Below are 23,543 nucleotides of genomic sequence, written 5' to 3' on the forward strand. Positions count from 1 at the left end.
ATGAAACGTTTGTTGTTGTTTTACAGATAGAGACATCTCCTGATTACCCAGAAAAGTTCTACATTTCAGTGTAACACTACCTGATTAAATGAAGATGTGTTTTTAAAAGCAGTGGATAGGGTGCTCCTTTTCTAGACTCACAATTTGACTTTTTTTCATACAGTTATATTGGGCAGATAGAGATCAGAGGAGCTCTCCAGATAGTCATTCAAAACAGACAGAGCTCATCACTATTAAAACTCATAACCAAATTGATTTGGGACACACACTTTCTGTATGTCAGTCAGCATCACATGCACACACATTTTGACAATGTGGAGGAAAACCAGAGGCAGCTTACCATCATATTCACGAAACGTATAACTTAAATTGAGCCTGGGGACTGAATTTGGGAGATGTGCCTTCCTGTGATATTTAAACATTTTATTTTCAAGAATATTCTTTCCGTGCTTATCAGTGTTAGCCGTTTGTGTTGTTTGGTGCTGTAATTCTCTGTTGAAAGTGTTCTTTGTGTGTTCCTTTTGCCTCATATATTTTCTTAACCTCTGTTGGAAATGTATCCTTTTCTCTCTACCCAATCAATATCCACAATATTTGGGCTGCATTTTGCCTGGTGGGGCGGCAAGAGCAATCAATGCTCTCTAGCAACAGAATCTTCTTGAAAAGGGAGCAAACTAGTTTCTGAAAAGTAATAAGCAAGATAAGATCCAGGCTAACAAAGTTAGTGCCTGATCAAAATTTGAGAAAGAATAAAAATGAAGAACTAGATAAGACCAAAAATGTGGATATTAGGAAGAAAGACTAACCTGAGTAAAAAGCTTAGGTAAGATTAAGCTTTACTGAATTGTGGGATATTGTGAACATTTTTTCCATTCACAGATAATTGAGTCAAGGCAGGTTTCATATAGGTAGTAGCAAATGCAGTCTCAGGTTGGAGGCAAATACATGCTTCTGTTACATGAGATTTTAAACAGTGTTTCTTTAGAAACACGAGTTTATCCAAAACATGTAATTCTGTTTAAGTATTGTGTATCAATATGAAATTTGTTGTCACATTTAGAATAGATTTACGCTAGTCCTGTAATATAGTTTTCTGCTACTTAAAGGCACTGCTATCCAAAGTGAAGAGGAAAGGAAGCACACACACACACACAAAAATATCTCAGATAGTGTATTACTAAATTTAGTCACTAATTACTGACTAAAACTGTAATAATGTTGATTTGGTTGTTAGTTCATTGGAAAAAATTGAGATTCATTTTAGTGATGTTTCCATGAGCACTATTGTTGGAAAATTATGTTCATTCCTCCTGTCACAGGTGAGTCAACATTGTACCCCAAATTATTTAATCGTTAATTCCCATTCTTTCAAATATTGATATATTGCACTTAAGTTAGCGAGACTTTTTCAGCATTAAAATTTTTTAAAAATATTTACTATATAATAAATGTTTGATAAAATGAACCTAATAAATCCTGCATATTTGCTTAATTCCTCAGAGCTGTATTTCAGCCAAAATTGCATGTTTCCTGTACTATTATTTAGTAAATTTTTTCTTTAAGTTCATTTACTCAGTTATTTATTCATTCAACAAATATTTTCTTGAACACGTTTTATGTACTAGGCACTATTGAAGCCACTTTTTAAATAGCTTCTTCAGTCTTATTGTAAGGTGTAATACCATGTTTCCCCAAAAATAAGACCAAGCCAGACAATCAGCTCTAATGCATATTTTGGAGCAAAAATTAATACACGACCTGGTCTTATTTTACTATAAGACCTGGTATAATATAACAGAATATAATATAATACAATATAATAATATAATATAATATAATATAATATAATATAATATAATATATCAGGTCATATATTAATTTTTGTTCCAAAAGATGCGTTAGAGCTGATTGTCCGGCTAGATCTTATTTTCGGGGAAACAGGGTATATGTGAAATCATAGGTAAAATGTTTTTGTATTTTTCTTATGTAAGTTTATATGAATACATAACTATTAAAAATGTGTAAAGATCTGTCCATGCTCCACCTAAAATAATGTCACATGCCACCAGTGGCACTTTGGGAAAGACTGCTTTGGGGTTTATAAAGCACCTTCATGTTCATTGTCTTTTTAGATTCTCTCAATGATGCATAAAGATGTACACAATTATCCCCATTTTACAGATGAGAGAACTGAAGCTCAAAGAAGTGGCATTCCTAAGGACATAAATCACAGATGTTTAAGCCAAAGCCCAACCCTGGTCTCCTAACTCTAAGCTTTAGCACTCTTTGCATGATATCATTCCGCCAACAACAGGAGCTGATGACATTGTAGAGATGGGATGGGGAAGTCAAAAATTGAAAGAGGAGCTTGAGATCAGCTGCCTAGTGTCTGTTATGAAACCTGTAATGTACCTGGTGCTCTATCCTTTGACCTTTGTATGACAGCTTTGCTCACCAATAAATAGAGCAAAGTAACCATCAAGAGATTTAATCCTGTTCTCAGGATGAAAGCCTGCAGGGAATTTTAACATCATCTCTAGTTAACTGGCTCTATTCAAAACTGATCTAGGATCTTTCATTCGGGTTCTTCTTTTTTTTTTTTTTAAGATTTTCACTAAAATATAGCTAACATGCAATATTATATTAATTCAAGTGTACACAATAGTTATTCAATATTTATATATCTAAAGAAGTGATCACCATGGTAAGTCCAGTAATCATCTGACACTGTACCACATTATCACAATATTATTGACTATATTCCTTATGCTGTACATTACATCCCATGACTCTTTTGTAACTACCAGTTTGTACTTCTTAATCCCTTCACCTTTTTCACCCTGTGCCCCAAGCCTGCTCCTGTCTATCACCCTGATAAATCTAGTACCCATCTGACACCATACATAGTTGTTACAATATCATTGACTATATTTCTTATGCTATACTCTACATCCCCATGACTACTTTGTAACAACCAATTTATACTTCTTAATTCTTTCCCCTTTCACACCCCCCCAACCCCCTCCCACCTGGAAACCATCAAAATGTTCTCTGTATCTATGAGTTTGTTTCTCTTTTTTTGTTAATTTTGATCTTAAATTCCACATATAAGTGAAATCACATTGCATCTGTCATTCTCTGTCTGACATTCTCCACTCAGCACAACACCCTCCAGGTCCATTCGTGCTGCTGCAGATGGCTAGAACCCATGCCCTTCTATGGTCGAGCAATATTCCACCATACACATGTACCACCTATTTTTCATCCATTCTTCCATCGATGGACACCCAGGCTGCCTCCATATCTTGGCCATTGTAAAAAATGTTGCAATGAACATATGGAAGCACATGTCCCCTCGAAACAGCATTTTGGGTTTCTTCGGATATATACTCTGAAGTGGGATTACTAGGTCCTTCTCTGTCTCTTGTTATAGTCTTGTTTTGAAGTCTGTTTTGTCTGGTATAAGTATTGCTACTCATTTTTTTGTTTGTTTGTTTGTTTTCATTTTCATGAAATATCTTTTTCCCATCCCTTTACTTTTAGTTTGTGTGTATATTTTGATCTAAAGTAAGTCTCTTATAGGCAGCATATATAAGGGTCTTGTTTTCTTATCTATTCAAACACCCTATCTTTTTATTGGAGCATTTAATCCATTTACATTGAAAGTAATTGTTGATAGATATGTCGTTGTTGCCGTATATATATATTCATCTATTCATTAATTCATTAATATATTCATTAATATATTCATCTTAATGAAGTCTCTCTAAGAGTCCTTGTAATTCTGGTTTGGTGTTGGTGAACTCCTTTAGCTTTTTCTTGTCTGGGAAGCTCTCTATTGTCCTTCAATTCTAAATGATAGTTTTGCTGGGTAAGTAATCTTAGTTGTAGGTCCTTGCTTTTCATCACTTTCAATATGTCTCGCCAATCCCTTCTGCAAAGTTTCTATTGAGAAATCAGCTGATGGTTATATGGGAGCTCCCTTGTAGGTAACTAAATGCTTTTCTCTTGCTGCTTTTAAGATTCTCTTTGTCGTTAACATTTGGCATTTTAATTATGATGTATCTTGGTGTGGGCCTCTTTGGGTTCATCTTGTTTAGGACTTTCTGTGTTTCCTGGGCTGGTATGTCTGTTTCCTTAGTCAGGTTAGGGAAGTTTTCTGTCACTATTTCTTCAAATAGGTTTTCAATACTCTGCTTTCTCTCTTCTTCTTCTGGTGTCCTTATGATGTGAATGTTGATATGCTTGATGTTGTCCCAGAGGCCCCTTAAACTCTCCTCATTTTTTGAATTTTTCTCTTTTTGCTGTTTTGATTGGGTGCTTTCTGCTACCTTATCTGCCAAATCGCTAACTCAGTCCTCTGCTTCATCTAATCTGCTGTTGATTCCCTCTAATGTGTTCTTTATTTCAGGTATTGTAGTCTTCATTTCTCACTCGTTCTTTTTTATGTTTCCCATCTCCATACTTATGTGTCCTGTCTCTTTTTGAAATTCTCCTGAGATCATTGAGCATCCTTATCACCAGTGTTTTGAACTCTGCTTCTCATAGATTGCTTATCTTTTAGTTTAGTTCTTTTTCTGGAGCTTTGTTCTGTTCTTTCATTTAGGACATGTTTCTTTTGTCTCCCCATTTAGGCTGCCTCCCAGTGTTTGTTTCTGTGTAGTTGGTAGAGCTGCTATGTCTCCTTGTCGTAGTGGAGTGGCCTTATATAGTAGATGTCCTGTGAGGTCCAGTAGTGCAGTCTCTGGTCACCTGAGCCAGATGTTCCAAGTGAGTCCCTTGTGTGGGTTATGCATGCCCTCCTGTTGTTGTTGAGCCTTGGTTACTGTTTGCACTTCAGTGAGGGGGATTGACCCTTGGGCTGACTGGTTGTGAGGACTGGCCATGACTACAATGGAGGAGCTGTGGTGTGGGAGCTGACCCAATAGAGTAGGGTTCACTTTAGTGGGGCTCTGGTGCCTGCTCAGTCTGACCTTTGGGTGTGTCATCCTCAGAGAGCACTGGATAGTGCTTCGGCTGAGTCTGAAGCCAGCCACCATGTGGATGGCCCCAGGGGCCTTCTGGTAGGGGCCCCACTATGGGCCAGGTTCAGCTGCATCCAGTGCCCTGCCTAGAGCCATCTGCCATGAGCCACAGAGCAATCTGCTGATGGCCACCACCTGCACTGGGCTGGGAGGTACCTTAAGATGCCAAGCTGAGAGCCGAGACCTGCTGCTGCTAGTGCTGGACTTAGAGATGCTCAATCAGAGATATGGGACACACCAAAGCCAGATGCTGCTTGTTTGGGTTTTGTGAACCTTTGAGAGATTTTAGGAATGTCTGTAGCATGAGCCAAGACAGGCCATTTATACATGGAAGCCACTGGAAGCAGCTTGGGTGGGCCCGAATGTTGGGTGGAATAGGGTCTCAGGGAATCAAGATGAATGAACAGTGTTAGCCAGGTTGATGGGGACTCAGATATGGTGGTCACCTGTGTCTGCACGCCAGGAGTGGGAGGACTCAACAAAGAAACAATAGCTTCCACCAGCTCCTTAGTCCAGGAGGAAGCTGCCCCTCCAGCCCTCACTCTGAAGCCAGATAATTCAGTTCGTTCCTGTATGTCCCTGATTGGAAGCTACTGTCCCAGTACTGGAGCTCAAAGCAAGTGAGTCCATCAGTGAATAAGTCTATGCTCAGGCCCTTTAAGAGGAGCAACTAGGAATGCAGCCACCCTCCATCTCACTCTGCCACAATCTCCACTGGTTCTCACAGCCAGAAGGTTTGGGGACTTCTCTCCCTTGCACTGAAATCCTGGGCTGGGAAGCCTGATATGACGTTGGGACCTCTCGGTCCTTGTGGGAGGTTACCTCCCCAGCTGAGACATCCCTCCCAATTTTTAATGGTCACACACAGGTGTGAGACCAGCCCCTTCTCTGTCTCTGCCCCTCCTACTAGTCTCCAGTTGGCTTCTTCAATATGTCCTTAGAGGTAGGACATCAGTTCAGCTAGGTTTCAGACGATTCTCAGTGATGGTTATTCTGCAGCTTTAGTTGTAATTTTGATGCGATTGTGACAGGAGATGAGCACAGTGTTTACCTACTTTGCCACCTTGACAGGATCCCTGAGGTTCTTCTAATATGTACTACACCTTATGTTCAGAGGGTCAGTTTGGCTCTCTGAAAGGTTTTGTCTCCTTTTTTCACAAACTTTAAGTTATTCCTGAGACACACTACATGATACTGTGCTGACGCCAAGTCAAACATCATTAAATTACCAAATGTTTAATATGTGTCTTGTGAACAAAAGAAACAACCAGAAATTCAAACTTGTTCAGAAAACTGTGAAACCTCCACTATGTAATGTCTGACCTTATAGATATGTTCTAACCTGACTAAACAGGTTATAGGACTATTTATGTCTAAGAATTGTTATATCTGCAGAATTGAATGAGTGAAAGAAGAGATTTAGGAGTAAAAAAGTATTCAACATATGTGTATATTTATACCTGAGATAATATGTGAGTTATAAATACATATGAGTTCTGAGTGTCTTTTTCTAATTCTTAAATGACATGTGTACAAATGTCATGATGGCCATTACTATAACATCATCATTACTAGAATGAGAATATGAAAGCCAATGATGAGTAAAAATACAATATAAAGTCCTCCCCCAATTTCTCACCTAGATAGGAATTAATTTATTGAAATCCTGGCTTGTGAATATACAAAAATATAAGAGTATAGTTACAGATTAAAGTATTCTGTCTCAAATTTCTAGCTCCTTCAGTGTAAATTTTATTAAAAATATGTGTTTAACCTTTTAAAATTTTATATATATATATTTGATTTCCCAGTACTTCCCTCATTTACAAGTTAACCAAGTAATTTATAAGGGAGTGTTCATTAAGTCATTAAATATTATTTCTATTTCACTAGAAATTGAATTTATTTTGTTATTTTCTGATACCGTTAGGGGGGTATCTTTAAAGATCTTCTTCAATATTGTGTACGTGTATGAATATTTCCCTAGAAACAAAACATACCCTTCATGTGTTATATTTCACAATACGGTAGAGTACTAAAATTCTGAAACAAAATAAACATTTACCTCTGGATATGTATGATCCTGTTATGTCAGAAATGCACAAACATGCTGTGTATCTTATATATATTTAGTTTCAGAAAGCACTATCATTGCTTTCTCTGTCAAGTTCATTGAATCCTTTATAAATAATACAGTTCTTTGTGAGAGTAACTTAGAGTCTTATAGGCAAAATTAAATGAAGAAATCATGGTAGAGAATTAGTTCAGAAAAATCATCAGGAAATTATCCAAGCATAAAAAAATTTGAAGACAAATTTGGGCAAACACTATCTTAATTTTTATAAAAATGTAATTCAACTTAAAATAATTTGACTTGTTTTTTGAGTGTGTGTGTGTGTGTGTGCATACTTATATACATATGTGTGTATATATACATATATGTGTGTATAATATATATAAAATGACTGTATTTCAGTGTATTTTGGAGTTGGTATGGTAAAGAGAGGTTGAGTGCTTTGTAGTCAGACATGAGTTTCAGTGCTGTCCATGTTACTTAAACTCACTGAGTCCCATCTGTAAAATAACAAATAGAATACTAGTTTGCAGTATTACCATATTAAATATAAAACTGCGTTTTACATAAAAATTCACAAGAAATGCTTTTACTGCCCCTTATTCCTTATTTAATTAAAATTAAAGATTTTAAAAAATAGTTTGACTTAACTTAGGCTTTTGGGGGTTTTTTGTTTTTGTTTTGTTTTGTTTTGTTTTTAGTTAAGACCAATGGGGAAAGTTTTCATTGTGATGTCTTGATTTGTTTCACTGTGAATCTGCTTTCTATTTTCTCCATCCATCCCTTCCGACACCAGTTTGCGTCTAATTGAAGTTTATGTTGCTGGAGAGCTTCCTTCCTGCTGTCACGAAGGTCATTTAAATATAAGTGGAATTACGTATAAATTACATAAATGTAATGTATGAAATATCTCTCATATTTTTTGTGTGTGAGTGAATACAAAATGGAACCTCATTTCTAAAATGAAATGTGAAAATGTATCCAGACACCTGTTTTTTATTTAAACACATATATGGATAGATAGATATCTATCTATGTCTCTATATTTATGATAGATAGATAGATAGATAGATAGATAGATAGATAGATAGACAGACAGACAGATAGACAGATAGATAGATATTCATATTACTTAAGCTTTTCCAGTCATCCTAATGAGACATTTTCTTCATGGCTCCTGTCAAGTATTCTTGGAAGAAAAAGTTGTCTCTTGTCCTCGCACATGATAGATTGGTTATCCTCAATGAACTTGTGTGCATAAGATATTTGGATCCTTTAGGACAAAATACAAAAATCACAGAAAGTGTTTTCATCATTTGACTGTTTTTCCTCATTAAATAATTAGAAACGCTTGTTTTCAGACTTGACAATGGAAACCCTTTGTTAATCACCACTGTGTACTAGATTTGAAGGGGGTGTCAAAGGACAATCATTTATAAATGGTATTCATGAGTCAGGAAGATTTAAAGAAAAAGTTAATAATAATTTCCTTGTTTATTAGTGTTTATTTTCTTACCTGTGAGGCATTTTGGCAACCTCTGAATTTTTATATAAAAGTAGCATAGGGGTGAGGGAAAAACTGGGTTAAGGGGTGGCCTGGGGATTTGCCTCGAAGTTGTGTTTATACAACAAGCAACACTGTCTTTACTTAGATTGCCTTTTTTTTTTAAGATCAATAAAAATAGCGATTGTTTTTCTAAAGGTGTTTTTATTCACAAGTTACACACAAGTTTTCCTTCCTATTTATTACTTGTTGTTCTTAGGAGAGGTGACTTCTAGAACCATGATAAAGATCACTGGGGGTGAGTGGCAAAGGCTGTACCTCCCACCCCCACAGAACGCCCAGCTACCATTTGGTGGCCACACTGTGACGAGATACCAGGCTTCCCACAGGCTGGTGGTGATAGAGCAGGACAGGGAGAGGACCCGCCCATAAGGGGTAGCCACAGCCGCTTCTCACATCAGTAAGGACGGTGCATGGCCTCCCTAATGCATAGTAGGTAATAGTAACTGCTCTGTGCTTGGCCAAATGGTCAACTGGACTTGTCGCATTTTAATTCTCACAGCAGTTCTAGCAGGAAGATAGGTATTATAACCCTCATTTTAAAGAGGAGGAAACTGAGGCTCAGAAAATTTAAATGCTTTGTTCATGCTAGGAATTGAGATCGGATTGATTCAAACTTCAATCTCTTGGCTCCAGAGCCCACCCCCTTCACTAACCACTGCTTTTGTCCTCCTGATGGAATACGGATTTGCAGTTTCTGAACAGCAGACAGTGGAGAAAGCAAACCAGGATCTCTGATTTAAATGACTCTGTGAATCAAAAGTTGGGATTATTTAAATTCCAAGCTCTGTTCTTAAAATACTATTTTCAAAATGTTGACAATTTGAAAGCCAAACAATCTTTCATTTTCATTAATGTTTGCAGCCTGGAGCCGTGGAATCAACCTCTGCTTGAGAGGACGAGAATTTGACAGGGCAGTGAAAGTTAAGCCTCCCCTCCCCCAGAGCAGCGCCTGCTTGTACAGCAGGAAAGTAAAAAACAGTGTTAACAATTGCAGGTCTGGGTAACGTGGTTTGGTCTTCATACCTTCACTTAGGTGGAGCCCGAGAAGTTGAAGACACTAACAGAAGGTTTAGAAGCCTACAGCCGAGCCCGGAAAAGAAACAGAAAGTAAGCACTATTTTCCCCCCCATTTTTGTTTTTCAAGGATATAATTTACTGGTTTTCCTTCAAAGGGACAATGAAATCTCACTGATTTTGACCATCTTGTAGCCTGCCTGAGAACAGTTTAATAGTGATCGCCAAATAGGACCATTTACAGACAAGCGGATTAGCAATTACAGAAAATATTTTCTTAACAATTTATACTATGTGTAGGATTTCCCTCTTCATCAGCTCATTCCTCACTCCCTCCATCTCTATCCCTCCGATTTAGTGGACAAGAAAATATGGTAGTATTTTCAACACATAGCAATTAAATTGTCTCTGAAGGTATATAGCAAAAGTCTCTCCATTTGCAATTCAAATACATGGGGGGAAATATTCCAGTTGTACACATGTAAATAATTTTGCCAAATTAACTGTTATTAGTCAAAGTGATGGTAAATACTTATGTTTTTCTTGGGACAGGGGCAATAGGTTTTCTTCAGAATTATAACAAGAAGTTGAACTCTGGGATATTATTATTCAAGTTTTTCTAGATCTTTATATTCTGAGTAAGTGTAGTATGGACAAATAGATAATGTTTGAAACACAATTTCCACTGTGATATAATGTAGTTTTGATGTGTCATAATTTATTTCATTTTAAGGTATAGAAAGGCAAATGTTTTTCTGTATATGTATATGGAAAATTATTTTTAAAAATACCTAATCAACATATCTGTTCAGTTACTATACTTTTCATATTATCAAATTTCTACGAATTACAAGATCAGAATGATTAATAGTGTATCTTGTATAAAAGGATTATATAATGATACCAGTATCTATTAAAGGGCATTCTCTTTCTCTTAGTGGTATGTTCTTACCAGAGGTAAAATTTTAGAATTCAACAAACCTTAGGGAGACTCTTTACCTCACTGGAATGTCATAAAAAGATGCCAACTGCAAGGGGCAAACTCCTGGGCCTCTGGATTTTCCCCATAAATTTGCTATTAAGCAATTTCTTAAAGGTAATGAGTAACAAACAGTGATTTAAAATTTTTTGCTTCAAAGCCAGTTTACTGTTTGTGGTGAATTTATGTGGATCCCAAGTGGCATTATCTAAAGGAACTCTCCTGACACCGTAAACTTAAGAGTACAGACTGGAGAGGGAAAAGAAGAAAAGATGCAGCACACATTAGGAAAAACAGCTTTATTTATCATACTGTTGCCTAAGTGGACTGATTTGCCTTGTAAATACCCAGAAGAATACTTTACATTTTGCATATGTGATTTATGCAATCACACGATGGGCCAGAATTACTGAGCCCATTTATAGATGAGGACACTCAAACCCAAATAGCTTAGTTAGTTGAAGGTCCCATGAGTGAGAAATGATGTGTTAAACCCAATCATTTATTTATTCCCCGATTTAAAGAGACTAATTTAGCAAAAAAAAAAAAAAAAAAAATCTGTGCAACTCACAGTGCTACAGTCCCTGGACCTCACTGTTTAGTGAAGGAGACAAATCCAGAAATGAATAATTTAAATGTTAAAATTGCAATGACCGCAATGTGTGTAATCTATTTGGGGTTCATAGAGAAGTGGGATTAAACGCAGGTAAAGGAAGGCTTCCTAGAGGAGATGATATCTGGATCTAGCCTTACACCATACGTAGGTATTAGCCAGACAAAAGAAACAAGAACCAAGATGGGGGGGCGGGGGGGGGGTAAAGAGGAATATTAGTGTTTAGATTAGATCAGCAGTTGGATTTGGGGACAGGAAACGATAAGAGATGTTGCCCAAGGTGTAAGCAAGAACCAGATTGTAAGGGCCTAGTGAGAACCCAGAGGATCCCTTGTCTTATTGGAAGTGCCTGAAGGAGACAGGTGGTTGGATTTTCACTTTAGATATGGCTGTGTGGAGGATAAATTTTAGGGGAACAATACTGGAGACAGGGAAAGTGTTTAGGAGGCCATGGCAGAAGACGAGGGAGGATGAGGACTCAAACCAGGAAAGGAACAATGAGGACGGAGGAGAAAGAACGTGGAATAGACATTTTTAGGAAGTAAAACTGACAGAACGTGATGGTGATTGATTGGAATGTGAAGGAGAAGAAACAAGGACAACTGTCAGGGTTTTAGTTTGAGTGACTTGGTAAATGGTGAACCCCTGATGGAGATGGAGAATACAGGGGAGAACTGCTGAGGGCACTGGGGGGTGTTTGTGGGACAGGTTGGACACACAGGTCTGAAACTGGGCAGAAGTAGAATTTGACAATGTAAAAATGGCTGCAATCACACACAGAGATACGTTGACCAATTTGAACAGTGGGCTAAGGATTGAACGCTGGGGCATTGGAACATTTACTAGAGATCATGAAGATGTGAAGAATGGTGAGAAAGTAGGAGGAGAATCTCACCATGCTCAGGGGTAAGAGAGCAGGGTGTTAGAAGTCAAAGACTAAAAATTTCCAAGATTATAGAATGCTCAACAGAGGTCCAGTAAGACAAGAACTGAAAAATCTCCATTGAACAGGGCCATTTGAAGGTAACCGTAGTGAGAACAGTTTCCACTGGAGTAGTGAGTATGAAAACAAAGTGGCCGTGGGTTGAAGAGTGCATAAGAATAAGGAAGAAGCGAGAACTGATGTAGATTATTTACTCTTCTTTCTACCGTGAATGTGAAAAGTTCCTGAAAAATAACAATAGGAGAATTTTTAAGATGACAAACAGTTGACTGCCTTTGTACACTGGAGGAAAAGGGAGAGAGGAAGAGACTGAAAAGGGAAGATGGCATTTGGAACAAGATGGTTAAGAGGTTGGTTTTTGACCTGAGTTGAAATTTTGTTTCTTTCACTTCATAGTCGTGTGCCTTTGGGTATGTTGCTTAATTTCTCTGAGCCCAAATTCTTCATTTCTAAAATAGGCAGATTAATACCTACTTCTTAGGAATTTTATAACATATGTAACACAATTGGAGCCTTAACACACTACTTGGCCCAAGATAAATATTTAGTAAATAGTTATTTTTATTATAGAGATATAGGTGAAAGAAACAAAATTGTCTGATATTTTTGCCAGTTGAAACATTCTATGACTGTATTAAATGTTTAGAACTTTACGTAGTCATTTTAATCCTTAATATCCTACAATTAAATTGTACCATAAATAATTACAGCCTAAATAATTACAGCCTAATCACAACAGAAATATTAACATATTTATTGAAGACATTACGCAGGGTCATTTTGTACTTAAAAGAGGAAATAGCTTCGTTAAAGAAAAATACCATAGCTGTTAAAAGTGTTATGATTTTCGTTTAAGTGAGGATCAAATCTTCTGTCTATATGTACACATAAACTATTTGGTAACCTGATTTTTATGAATCTGGAAAATGAAAGCAATGAAATAAATCACACTTTCACTTTAAAACCAAGAAATGATACTTAGTGTGTAGAATGTTCTTAAATCTGCATATTTACTCTGTGGATTAGTTTCAGAGTCTTAAGATTCTTAATGTTTAAGTCTTAACCCAATGTGTTCTGTTCTACATGAAGGGAGTTTCTTAAATTCTAAACTGCAACATGCAATTTCTCATTTCCCTCTTATTTCTTGTACCATTCACAGATGTGTACCTGGCTTTTATTTATTAATTAGTGAAGATAAGGATAATGTGTGACAATATAGGCAATGAAGATGAGAAGTGGCAATTATCTCCATTAATAACTCGAAATGTGATTATATATGAACATCTATGGCTTAATCAAGTAGGTTTTAGAGTGTCCATTAGTAAAAATGTTTATTATTAAATGTCAGCGGGGTATAGAAAATAGTAGAAGAGACACTACAGGGAGGCCCTCTGAACTGGAAGACTGAATTTTTACTAATGGCTTATTTCATGAACTCATGGAGCTTTTTCTTCCTCTTTTAAGTTTATTCTTACCCGATGTGACAAGTGAGTGTAAAAATTGGTCTGCAGATTTGACCTCTGGGAAAGCTTCTCTTTACCTTTTGATTCTCATGATGTATTCAACTAATTTCATGCCCCATATCTCTGTATCTATTCTCTCTTCCAAAAGTAATCATTTCCTCCTCTATTACCTACTTCAGTTTGTTAAAGAGAAAAAATATTACTGATTTAGCTTAAATTAATACAAGGTATTTACAAACATTTTAAATATCTTGTTGAGGAATGAGGTCACAAACTCCTAAAATACTGTGTTTTCGTTCAATAAGTAATGTTGAATTATTTTTGTATTTTAATGGTGATAATATTTTAATTTTTTATATTTAGGTAAAAATTTTCCATGACTCTTTTTATTTATTACTTTTGAAAACTATTTGTATTTAAATATTTTCCTCATTATGAAATTAGAATTGGTTCACCAGTTCTTCATAAAAAGTCATAAAATAGTGCATACAAACAGTTGTCATAATACGTACTTCTTTGGATTGTTGTAAGGATTAAATGAGATAATGTACATACAGATTTATTATAATTCTTGGCACATAGAAAATGTTCAATGAGTAGTAGTTATTTTTGTTATTAAGATAAAGGTGAGAGAAACAAGATTCTCTGATAGTTTTTCAAGGAAATAATTTACCTTCTTCTTAGATATTTAGAACTTTACGTAGTCAATTTTAAACCCATAAGATCTTACTATCAAAATGTATAACAAATAAATATCTTTTAAAACTTATGTTCATACTTTTCAATACAAAAGAAATATTAACAATAAATCTACTAGGGTGCCAAAAAATGCATACACATGTATTCATCTTTTATATCAGTATATATTATTACAATTTTAATACGGTTTTTCCCTTTCTTAAAATGTCTATACATTTTTGGCACCCTCTCCATTTAACACATTACACAAGATGGAATATTGTCGGGCAGTGTGTGATATCGTCAGGACCTTCACCAAACAGCCCACACAAACCTCAGCCAAGCGTAGATAGCCCTGCAGACTCCTGGGACTGGATTCCTGCCCAGTCACTGAGAATTATGCTTAACATAATTGGGAAAACAAGTTAGACTAACTCCCCAAGATACCCAGGGCCTCTTAAAACCAGAATGGGTAGGGAAATAAAAGGGCATATATAAATAGGTTATATCAACTTGGACAGTGCTCAGAAACAGTGATAAAGAGGAAAAAAGACAAGTTGCAGAATGGTGTGTATATCAGTACCTTTTGAGTGTATATATGAAAAAAAATACCAATAAAACAATGCTAGGTACTGTTCATGCATGTATCATCTAAAATATGAAAACACGTTAGAGGGATAAACAACAAAGTTGCATTTGGGGAGAGAATAGGACCGGGAATTGATGACAAATGGGAACTTCAGCTTACTTTTTTAAATTAAAAAAAATTTAAAGGAAATATCTAATTTATTAACAGTTTATTCTTGGAAATGAGTTTGTAAGGAGTTGTTAATTTATTTTATGCACTTATCTGCATTGTTTACATTTCTAAAAATATATGGGAAAAATATAAAAGCTCAGGGCTAGCTTCCAGGTCAGCAGCAGGTGGGGAAAAGGGTGCTACATTATCCTTATAATTTAGTTAAAAGCAATGCATTAATCTTCCCTTTCAGTTAAACTGACTTAAGTGCATATATGTTTTCCAAAATGTAGGGTCATCATGGTAGCTGTGAAAAACATTTTTATTTAGTAAATATAGGGAGCCTCCATGACGTGCTTGGGCATATAACATTCAGGGGTGGAAAACTCCAGAGTTCTCCCAGGTGTACACACAAACTAAATGTATGAAGTGTCCAGTTTGGGGATGTGAGGATAGAACCTGGTACGGGCTGTGGTCAACTGAAAGGCCTCGTCTACAGGCAATCCACTAAATTTCAAGTGTATTTTTAAACACATTGTGAGCCAAACTAAATGGGACTGTGAGCCAAATTCTTCCACAGCTGTAAATTTCCAATCTCCATGTAAATGCTGAGATTCAACTTTTGTAGAGGCGTGCTAAAAGCCTGCTATGAAAAGGTTTACCTCCACAGCTTTTCTAGTAGTTGTCATGACAAGAGAAATAAAATGAATCACCTTACTCAGATTAATTGGGTAATTAGTTATATGCATGAAGGAGGCAAAATAAGTTAACAGAATGGAAAAGGTACAACACTACAGAAGTGGATAGTATGGATTTGCCCGATTTTAGTAATTAGTTCAACAGCTTTCTAGATGTAAGTTTCAATACAGGCAGGTGTACTGTGTGTGTTTCAGGCCAAACGTGTAACGAATGCTGAATGGAGAGAAAAGGTCACACTAGTGATAGACACTCTGAGACTGTCATTCTTTATCTGTTGAAATGGTTATGTCATGTTGGTCTGGGGAAAATGTGGTTTCCCCCAGGCATGGAGGAAGCTGCAGGTGTGGCAACTTAAGCTGTTTTCCATCTGGAACGAACACACACCAGGATTTCAGCCTTCACTTGCTTGACTCCAGAAGCCAGGAGCTCCAGAGAGGGCAGAGGGAGCTCCCTAGTGGCCAGAGCCTGCATTTCAGTCCCTACACCCTTTCTCTTGGCCACACAGCCTGGCTGCCAGCCTGAGAAAGAAACAAGCCAGAACAAGAGACAACTCGGGAAAGGCTGGAAGCTGAGAGGGCGAGCAGCATCTGTGGGAAAAGAGCTTCATGACCCAGCTTTCTTGCAGAATTATCAGACTGTGGAAGAAGCATGTGGAAGGAGAAAGAATCAATTTTCCCAATTTTTTTCATACTTCTGTGACTATCATTAGTATTCAGTGGTGAGAATCCCAGGGTGTTCTGTCATCTGAATTTTCCAAATGCAAATATAAGTTGCCTTTCTCTGGTGAAACTGGTACTTTTGTTTTATGATTAGGGAGTTAAATTGCGGTTTTGTTTCCTTAATTTATTAATCTGGTGTGTTATTTTCATTAATTCCAGAAGTGGAAAGCTAAATAACCATTTAGAAGCTGCTATTCATGAGGCCATGAGTGAACTGGACAAAATGTCTGGGACTGTAAGTTATTTTTCCACTATACTGTGTTTCTTTGAAAATAAATTGTATTGCACTTTTTTTTTTTTGTAAAGTCTCTAAAATATTGTCAAGCAACTCACATAGCAATACTAAACTGCTAGGCTTAAAAAAAGAGAAAAGGAAAAAGAAAACCCATTGATATCAGAAAAGATCCAAAGTAAGAAAAAAAAATAAGTTGTAGTATTAACTGTGCCTTTTCAAAGATAAGTAACTTTTGTTGTTTTTCCACATAATATTCTTTTAAAATGTGAATAGTAAAATGTTGAAGTTCAAACCACAGCTTTCTGCATTGGACTCTAAATAGCAGTGACCATTAGTGTTGTCTAAATATTCACTAATGCAAATTTCACTCTGTCCACAGAATAAAAAAGTGAAATTGAACAACAGGGTCAAGTCAGGAGTATATAGACCTCTCATTTTCTCTCTACTGTTACCTAAAAAATAAAATATTTGGCACAAAATTCTGTTGTTAAATTAACACTATAACTTCTGGTTTTAGAGAGTAATGTCTACTTTTTCTTGACTGAATATAATAGTGTTGAATGTGAGCAGTTTAATCATTATCCTTTAATTCACATATTGGCTAAACACTCAATATATAATTTTGGTACTCTCTAAAAAAATGTGAATTATTTAAAGCTATTTAGCAATGAAATGAAATTTACTTTTACTTGGTACTTTATGTTAACAAAGCCATCTGAAACCCAGCTAATGGCTGTTGCATGACAGATAGAAGTCATGGAACCACAGCATGTTGGGATTGGTATGGGCTTTAGAGATTCTGTGATCCAACCCGTCATGTCACAAAATGGGTGAACTGAGGCCCTACGATGTTAAATTTCCTGATAGAATTATAGGAAAAGTCTGGAGCAGGGATTATATATGCAAATTCTTTCTAGGGCCAGACAGATAATATCAATAAGTAAGGTGGGTCAAATATGAGAAAAACAGCCATTTGAGTGGATTGAGAAATGCCAACCAAGAGGGGTAGGCTACCTACCAACTCTCAGTCTCAGAGGCTCCACACAGTGAAGACTCACTCGGGTCTGGTTCTGGTTAGAGAAGGGCTTGCTCCACACAGACATTCAGGGGCTCAGGTTCTTTCTATATCTAGTGTCCACCATTTCTTAGGGCCTCAGGGTGCTCCATTAAATCCAGTAAGTGAGAGAAGAGAGTGTACACAGAAGACTACCAGGACAGGTTTAAGGGGACATTCCTGGAAGCTCATCACTTCTACTGACTTTCCACTGCCCTGATCCAGTCATATGGCCTTCTTAACTCAAGTGGACTAAGAAATGCATTATGCAATGTACCTGCTCAGGGAGAAGAGAAAATGGGTTTGGCGAGCATCTTGCTAGTCTCTGCCTCGGGACATTTGGCCTTTGTGGCCAGCAGGCAGTTGGGAGTGATGGGGACTGTGGCAACCTAGGGGACAGAGGGGGTGCTCTCCCCAGAAGGAGCTCAACCTTCCGTGCTCCAGCAGATCTGAACCGGATGGGAAATTGTGCCAGTGTTGCAAAGTCTTCCTATTTTTCATAGACACTAGAAGTCTGGAAATAAAACTTCTCACTTTTTAGTGTTGATGACTGCTTTTAAAATATTAAAATATCAGGGGCGGCCAGTTAGCTCAGTTGATTAGAGCATGGTGCTCTTAAAAACAAGGTTGCAGTTTCGATCCCCACATGGGCCACTGTGAGCTGCGCCCTCCACAACTAGATTGAAACAACTACTTGACTTGGAGCTGATGGGTCTTGGAAAAACACACTTAAAATAAAAAATAAATTAAAGTATCATATGGCTAAACAAAATACCTTTTCAGGCCACATTTGGTCCACAGGTTCCTAGTTTACGTTTTGAATAAAGGCTTTTTTCCTAAATTATAAAAAGGTTTCAGTTATGGTTCTTTAACAGAGACTAGTGATTTTTTTTAAAATGTGTATAAAATGGTTAAGAGGAAGAGGCAGTTTAAGAAACTCATAAATGTTATTTTATAAATGTAAAACATTATTTTTAACAAAGCTTTCTGCATTTGACCCTGAATGGCATTGGCCTTTGCTATTATCTAAATGTTATCTTGAAAACATGCAATTGTAGTACATCTCAAGAACTGATTGGGTATATCTCTTCCTAACTGAGTTCTGTGACATCACGTTGGTAGCTTGAAATTGACAGTGGTGGAAGTATTTACACCATGGAAATGGGCACGTACAGTGTGCTTGTGTTCCTTCACAGGGAGCTCGTTATTGAGCATTTGCTACACTACTGCCTTGGGCCCATCCTGCCTTTCCTGGGTCTTGACCTTGCGCTTTCCTATCGGTAATCATGGTACAATGTGGGACAACTGATCACCTCTGTAACATCTGCTCTCTGCCCCTCAAAATCATACCTGCTGTCTAATTCCTGGCAATCATGCTCTGCTACTGTTCAACCCCTGCTCAGTCTGATACACAGCTCTAAATGCTGCTAGTTTCTGCATTAGTATATAAAGTAGAGTTGTATTAATTGCTCTTGCCAGACTACAGAAGCTTAGCTCTGCCAACAGATGGTAGTGATATTCTATTTTACATCCTGGCTCTTCTCATAAATAAACTTCCTTGTACTAAGGTTCTTACGATCATTGACCCTTCTGAGTAGTTGTAAAATAAGTAGGGTGACGGAGTGAAGAAGAAAACATGATTGGTGTGTATTTATCCACTTTCCATACTCTAGTGAAATTGGGGATCTAGGGCTCTCAGATGGAAAAGGCCAGATTTTCATCTTAACGTTACAGCAGCAGTAGCAATTACACGTCTCATTTCCCACTCTTGATGTTTTTCCTCCTTTATATTCCACTGTTTGGGGGTCCACAAAGTGTCGCTCTGCTTATCAGTTTCCAGGAGTCTACATGTTCTGTAGACTGTGGCCACACTAAGAACTGGGGTCTTCGTAAAAATTTTAAATGCCCTGTGATAGCAATGACTGAAAATGAAAGCCAGAGTCTGTTCCGTACACTGTTCCTTTGTCAAAAATCATGTGGTAGTTATGATGTCAACCTCTGTTGTTTTTTCCTACTCTTTATTTCTAGGTTCACCAAATCCCACAGGGAGACAGACAAATGAGACCCCCCAAGCCCAAGAGGAGGAAGATCTCCAGATAACAGGGGCTACTCCACCGTGCGCAGTGTTTATTAAAGGAACGTGCACAGATATATCTGTATATAGGTATTGATATAGCCACTGTTATATCAGTATTTATACCATGGCAGATAGCTACCACCGCCACAGGGTGCTAAAAGAAATAGTGATACAATATTTTTTTTTGATCAGGAAGGATAATGAATGCTGGAAAAACCAATCAACATCCCTGAGTGATGAGAGTGATAAGTGGTCAAGAGATTATGGAGAAACTCTTTTTCTATAATACTAAAATTGTGATTATAAAACATAGTCCAAATGTTTCTGAAGAATTTTCAATGTTGTATATAGAAAATACAGAATTTCCTGGTGATATCAGAAATGTAAATATTGTACAATATTGTCATGTACAAGCGTACCTAATGCACACTTTATCTTTTATTGTACAAAGAAATAGTGTACAAAATTCTTTGGTTTCTATGGAGTACACCTACCAGAGACTACAGTGTAAAGTGATAAATAAAAATACAACCTAAAGGCTTTTCTATGATAATGTAACAGACGCTGTTTTTGTATTTAACAGCAGAGAAAAGGCATGATGTATTACCTGAATTATGACGTACACTGCACACCACTGAGTGTCCATTAATATTGTCTGTTTGGAATGAACCCGGCCTGGATGCACTGGATTTGACTTCGGATGTCTAGGAAATTGAAACCTTGCAGATTTCTAAAGGGATGAGGGCTCACAGGTCTAAATTAAGAATTCAGAAACTGCAACCATTTGTTGCATATTTTTTTTACCTAAGTTTTAAAGTAGAATAGGTTTTATAAAAAAAAAAAAAAAAATCTTAGATGGAATATTTTACTCAGTCATTTCTGTAGGTAACGTTTGATAGCCACCTGTTGAACTAGATAGTTTATGCTGCACCACCGTTGATGCTCGGAGTTAAGTTTTTTTGCAAACAACACCTGACAAGATAAAACTTCCTGTTCCCATACATGGAGGCTAAAGCGCCACTTTGAAACCATTATCAGAGGTAAGGTTGATTATAATTCAGTATTTTTTTCTTAAGCGACAAAAATAAGCATACATCATCAAAGCCAGTTTTATATACCCATTCATCAGTATTACTTAAACCAGACATTAAGGTGGCTTACAAAATTATTAGCAATGGTAATTTTTTATCAGTATTATGTAACATATCAGATTTATTTTATTTAAAGAATTATTTATACCATTAACAGATTCTTATATATATATTAATGTGGCTGAAATGTTCAGGTTAAATCTATTAACCAAATTATTTATATTATATTAAGAAAAAAATGTGAAACAAATGTAGAGAGAAAATACTACATTACAAGTATACAAACCTAAAACTGTGAGCCATTGTAAAGTACAAGGTTATTAATAAGAAATGTAGCACAACATATCTTTCTGTCTTTTTTTTCACAATTTTGGTGGTGGTGGTATAACCCTATCTCCCAGGCAACTGAGCGATTTGTTCAGGCCTCCAGCCTGACTTCAGTTGCTGGGTTGTCAAAAGAAGAAGTCCATATTCCCTTTATTCTTAGAACTACCAGCCCCCAGTCCCAAACCCTGAAACCTCTAGGGGGCGCTGCCTTGTCCCCTAGCCTGGGGCTCACTCAACAGCTTAATGATTGGGCCACTGGGAGGCACTCAAGCAGCTGGCTCTGGACCCCCAAATGCCCACCAGCTCCCTTAATCCTCCTCTCTCATCCACCCCCCCCCAAACTCCTCAGTCCCATGATGTAGCAGAGTTCCAGTAACTCAGGAAAAAGGGGGCCCAGGTCATTCCTCCAATTGGTTTCTTGGGGCCACAGCACAGAGCACTCCACCTGGGCTCACTTTTTAGAGCAACAGCTCTTAATTCTTCCCCCAGGTCTCCTGTGTCTCTGTGTCCTTTCCACCCTCACCCTCTCACCCCTACCCTACCCTCAAGCCTGATGGAATGCAACTGGGCTGGAGGCAGGAACCCTTCCTCCTGGGGGTTACGTTCATTTTGTCTTCAGTATAACGGAATTGCCTGCCCAGTTCTTTCACGTAGGCACCTGAAGGAATCTTTTGTGTAGTTCACTTGACACGTTTTTATTATAAGTTGATGTGTTTGGTATGTTTAAACCATTAATGTTGTCCATTTTTTTCTGCACCAACCTGCTTTCTACTGTGTTGTCTCCACGGTAGTTTTTATTCCCAGGTAGGTGCATAAGTCTGTTTGTGCACTGGGTGTGTCTGTGGGTGTGTGTGGGTGTTGATATGTAGATGTTTCCTTAGCCTTTGCATATTTGTCTTCAGACTGAATTTGTGTCAACCAAGCCTTCTTTTTGATATTTTAAACTAATTAGGTTTGTGCTTCCCCCACCCATGTATGCTTTACATCGGTGGGCCATGTAGAACATGTTTGCACCCATGATATCACTGGTTGCTCACGGCTTTGATGTGGGTACTAGATGTCTTTGTTGCAGTCCACATGGGGTTTTTTCCCCCTCCCTCTTTTACAGTTATATGGTTTCATGTAAGCAGTTAATGTAAATATTGTTAGCATTACAGGCCATGCAGTGCTGTAACATTTTTTTCAAATGTTGCACCTACTTTACAATTAAAAAAAATTGGTCACTCATACTTGAATTTTGCCCATAGAGCCATTTCTTTCTCTTTGTATTGAAGCCAATTCATTTTTTTAAAACGAAGGTTAGGCCTTCTACATTAGTACATTTTTTATTCCCTAAAATAAACTTTTTTCTTTTTCAACAAATCTGAGAATGGAAACAGAATGAAAAATTTTGCACCTTTAAAGAACGCCATACCCCCTCTTGGAAAAGGAAATCTAATTTTATTCTGTGTCCCTTAACAGTCTTAGGAAGCACAAGGAGAATAAACACCTCTAAGTATGTAGTTTTTAAAGATTATTTCAAATGAGTGAAAATTAGCAGAGCGGCTCTTGTTTAATTTGTCTTGTTTGTAGCATTAAAAGCAATCAGGTTTTTTATTTACTTAAAGGAACACTTTTGGTTTGTACTGTTCAGTTCCACTGTGAATGTAAATGCTTTAAGAAGAATATTCATCCCTTGTCATACATTGGCCACTTTTAGTCCTTTATTTAGACCCTGATTTTGAGTTATTTGCTATGTCTGTTTTTTACGTAAACACAACCTTTCTTTTTTAACACCACACTGTAGAATTGAGGGAGATGCAGAGGGGGGTTATTTTGCTTTCTGTAAGTGTTATGAAGATTCTCAGCTGACTTATCCCAGGAGGTGACTCCTTTTTCATTTCGGACCGTGATAACACATTGTAGTTAGGTGTGATAATCTTCCATGCAGTTTACAATGTTTCCTTGTAAGTCACGAGTGGTTTTGCATTGGAATTTTAAAATCTAAGATGCTGATGATGCTGGTGACATCGCTCTTTCTGAAAAGAAAGCTAAGATTCTAGACCTTACCGAAACTCCGATATCTTGTTTACTTTGCCCATTTATGCCCAAATGGTGTAATGAAAGACTCAAGACTTGTCTCTGTAGTGTATAAAATGAGTCACCCATTACTTGATTCATTTGGGAGCTATGAACAAATAATAACAACCAGTCAGAACTGTAATATTGAATTAGTTTATCTTTTTCTTTGATCCACTCTATCACATT

The 23,543-nt window shown here is 37.1% G+C and overlaps 1 protein-coding gene across 6 annotated transcripts in view; it reads left to right on the forward strand.

Annotated features, from left to right (window-relative positions):
- The window catches only part of MBD5 (methyl-CpG binding domain protein 5), a 380,468-nt gene extending 359,160 nt beyond the window's left edge, over positions 1–21,308 (forward strand). For all 6 annotated transcript variants that reach the window (XM_081051257.1, XM_081051256.1, XM_081051260.1 and 3 more), the window contains 3 exons: positions 9,699–9,772; positions 16,672–16,747; positions 19,830–21,308. In XM_081051257.1, the coding sequence (XP_080907383.1) occupies positions 9,699–9,772; positions 16,672–16,747; positions 19,830–19,901 (222 nt within the window). In that variant the 3' untranslated portion in view covers positions 19,902–21,308. The remainder of the gene's footprint in view (positions 1–9,698; positions 9,773–16,671; positions 16,748–19,829) is intronic.
- Positions 21,309–23,543: the final 2,235 nt, after the last annotated feature.

Source organism: Rhinolophus hipposideros (genome assembly GCF_964194185.1).
Source record: "Rhinolophus hipposideros genome assembly, chromosome: 6".
In the NCBI taxonomy this organism is placed as follows: domain Eukaryota; kingdom Metazoa; phylum Chordata; class Mammalia; order Chiroptera; family Rhinolophidae; genus Rhinolophus; species Rhinolophus hipposideros.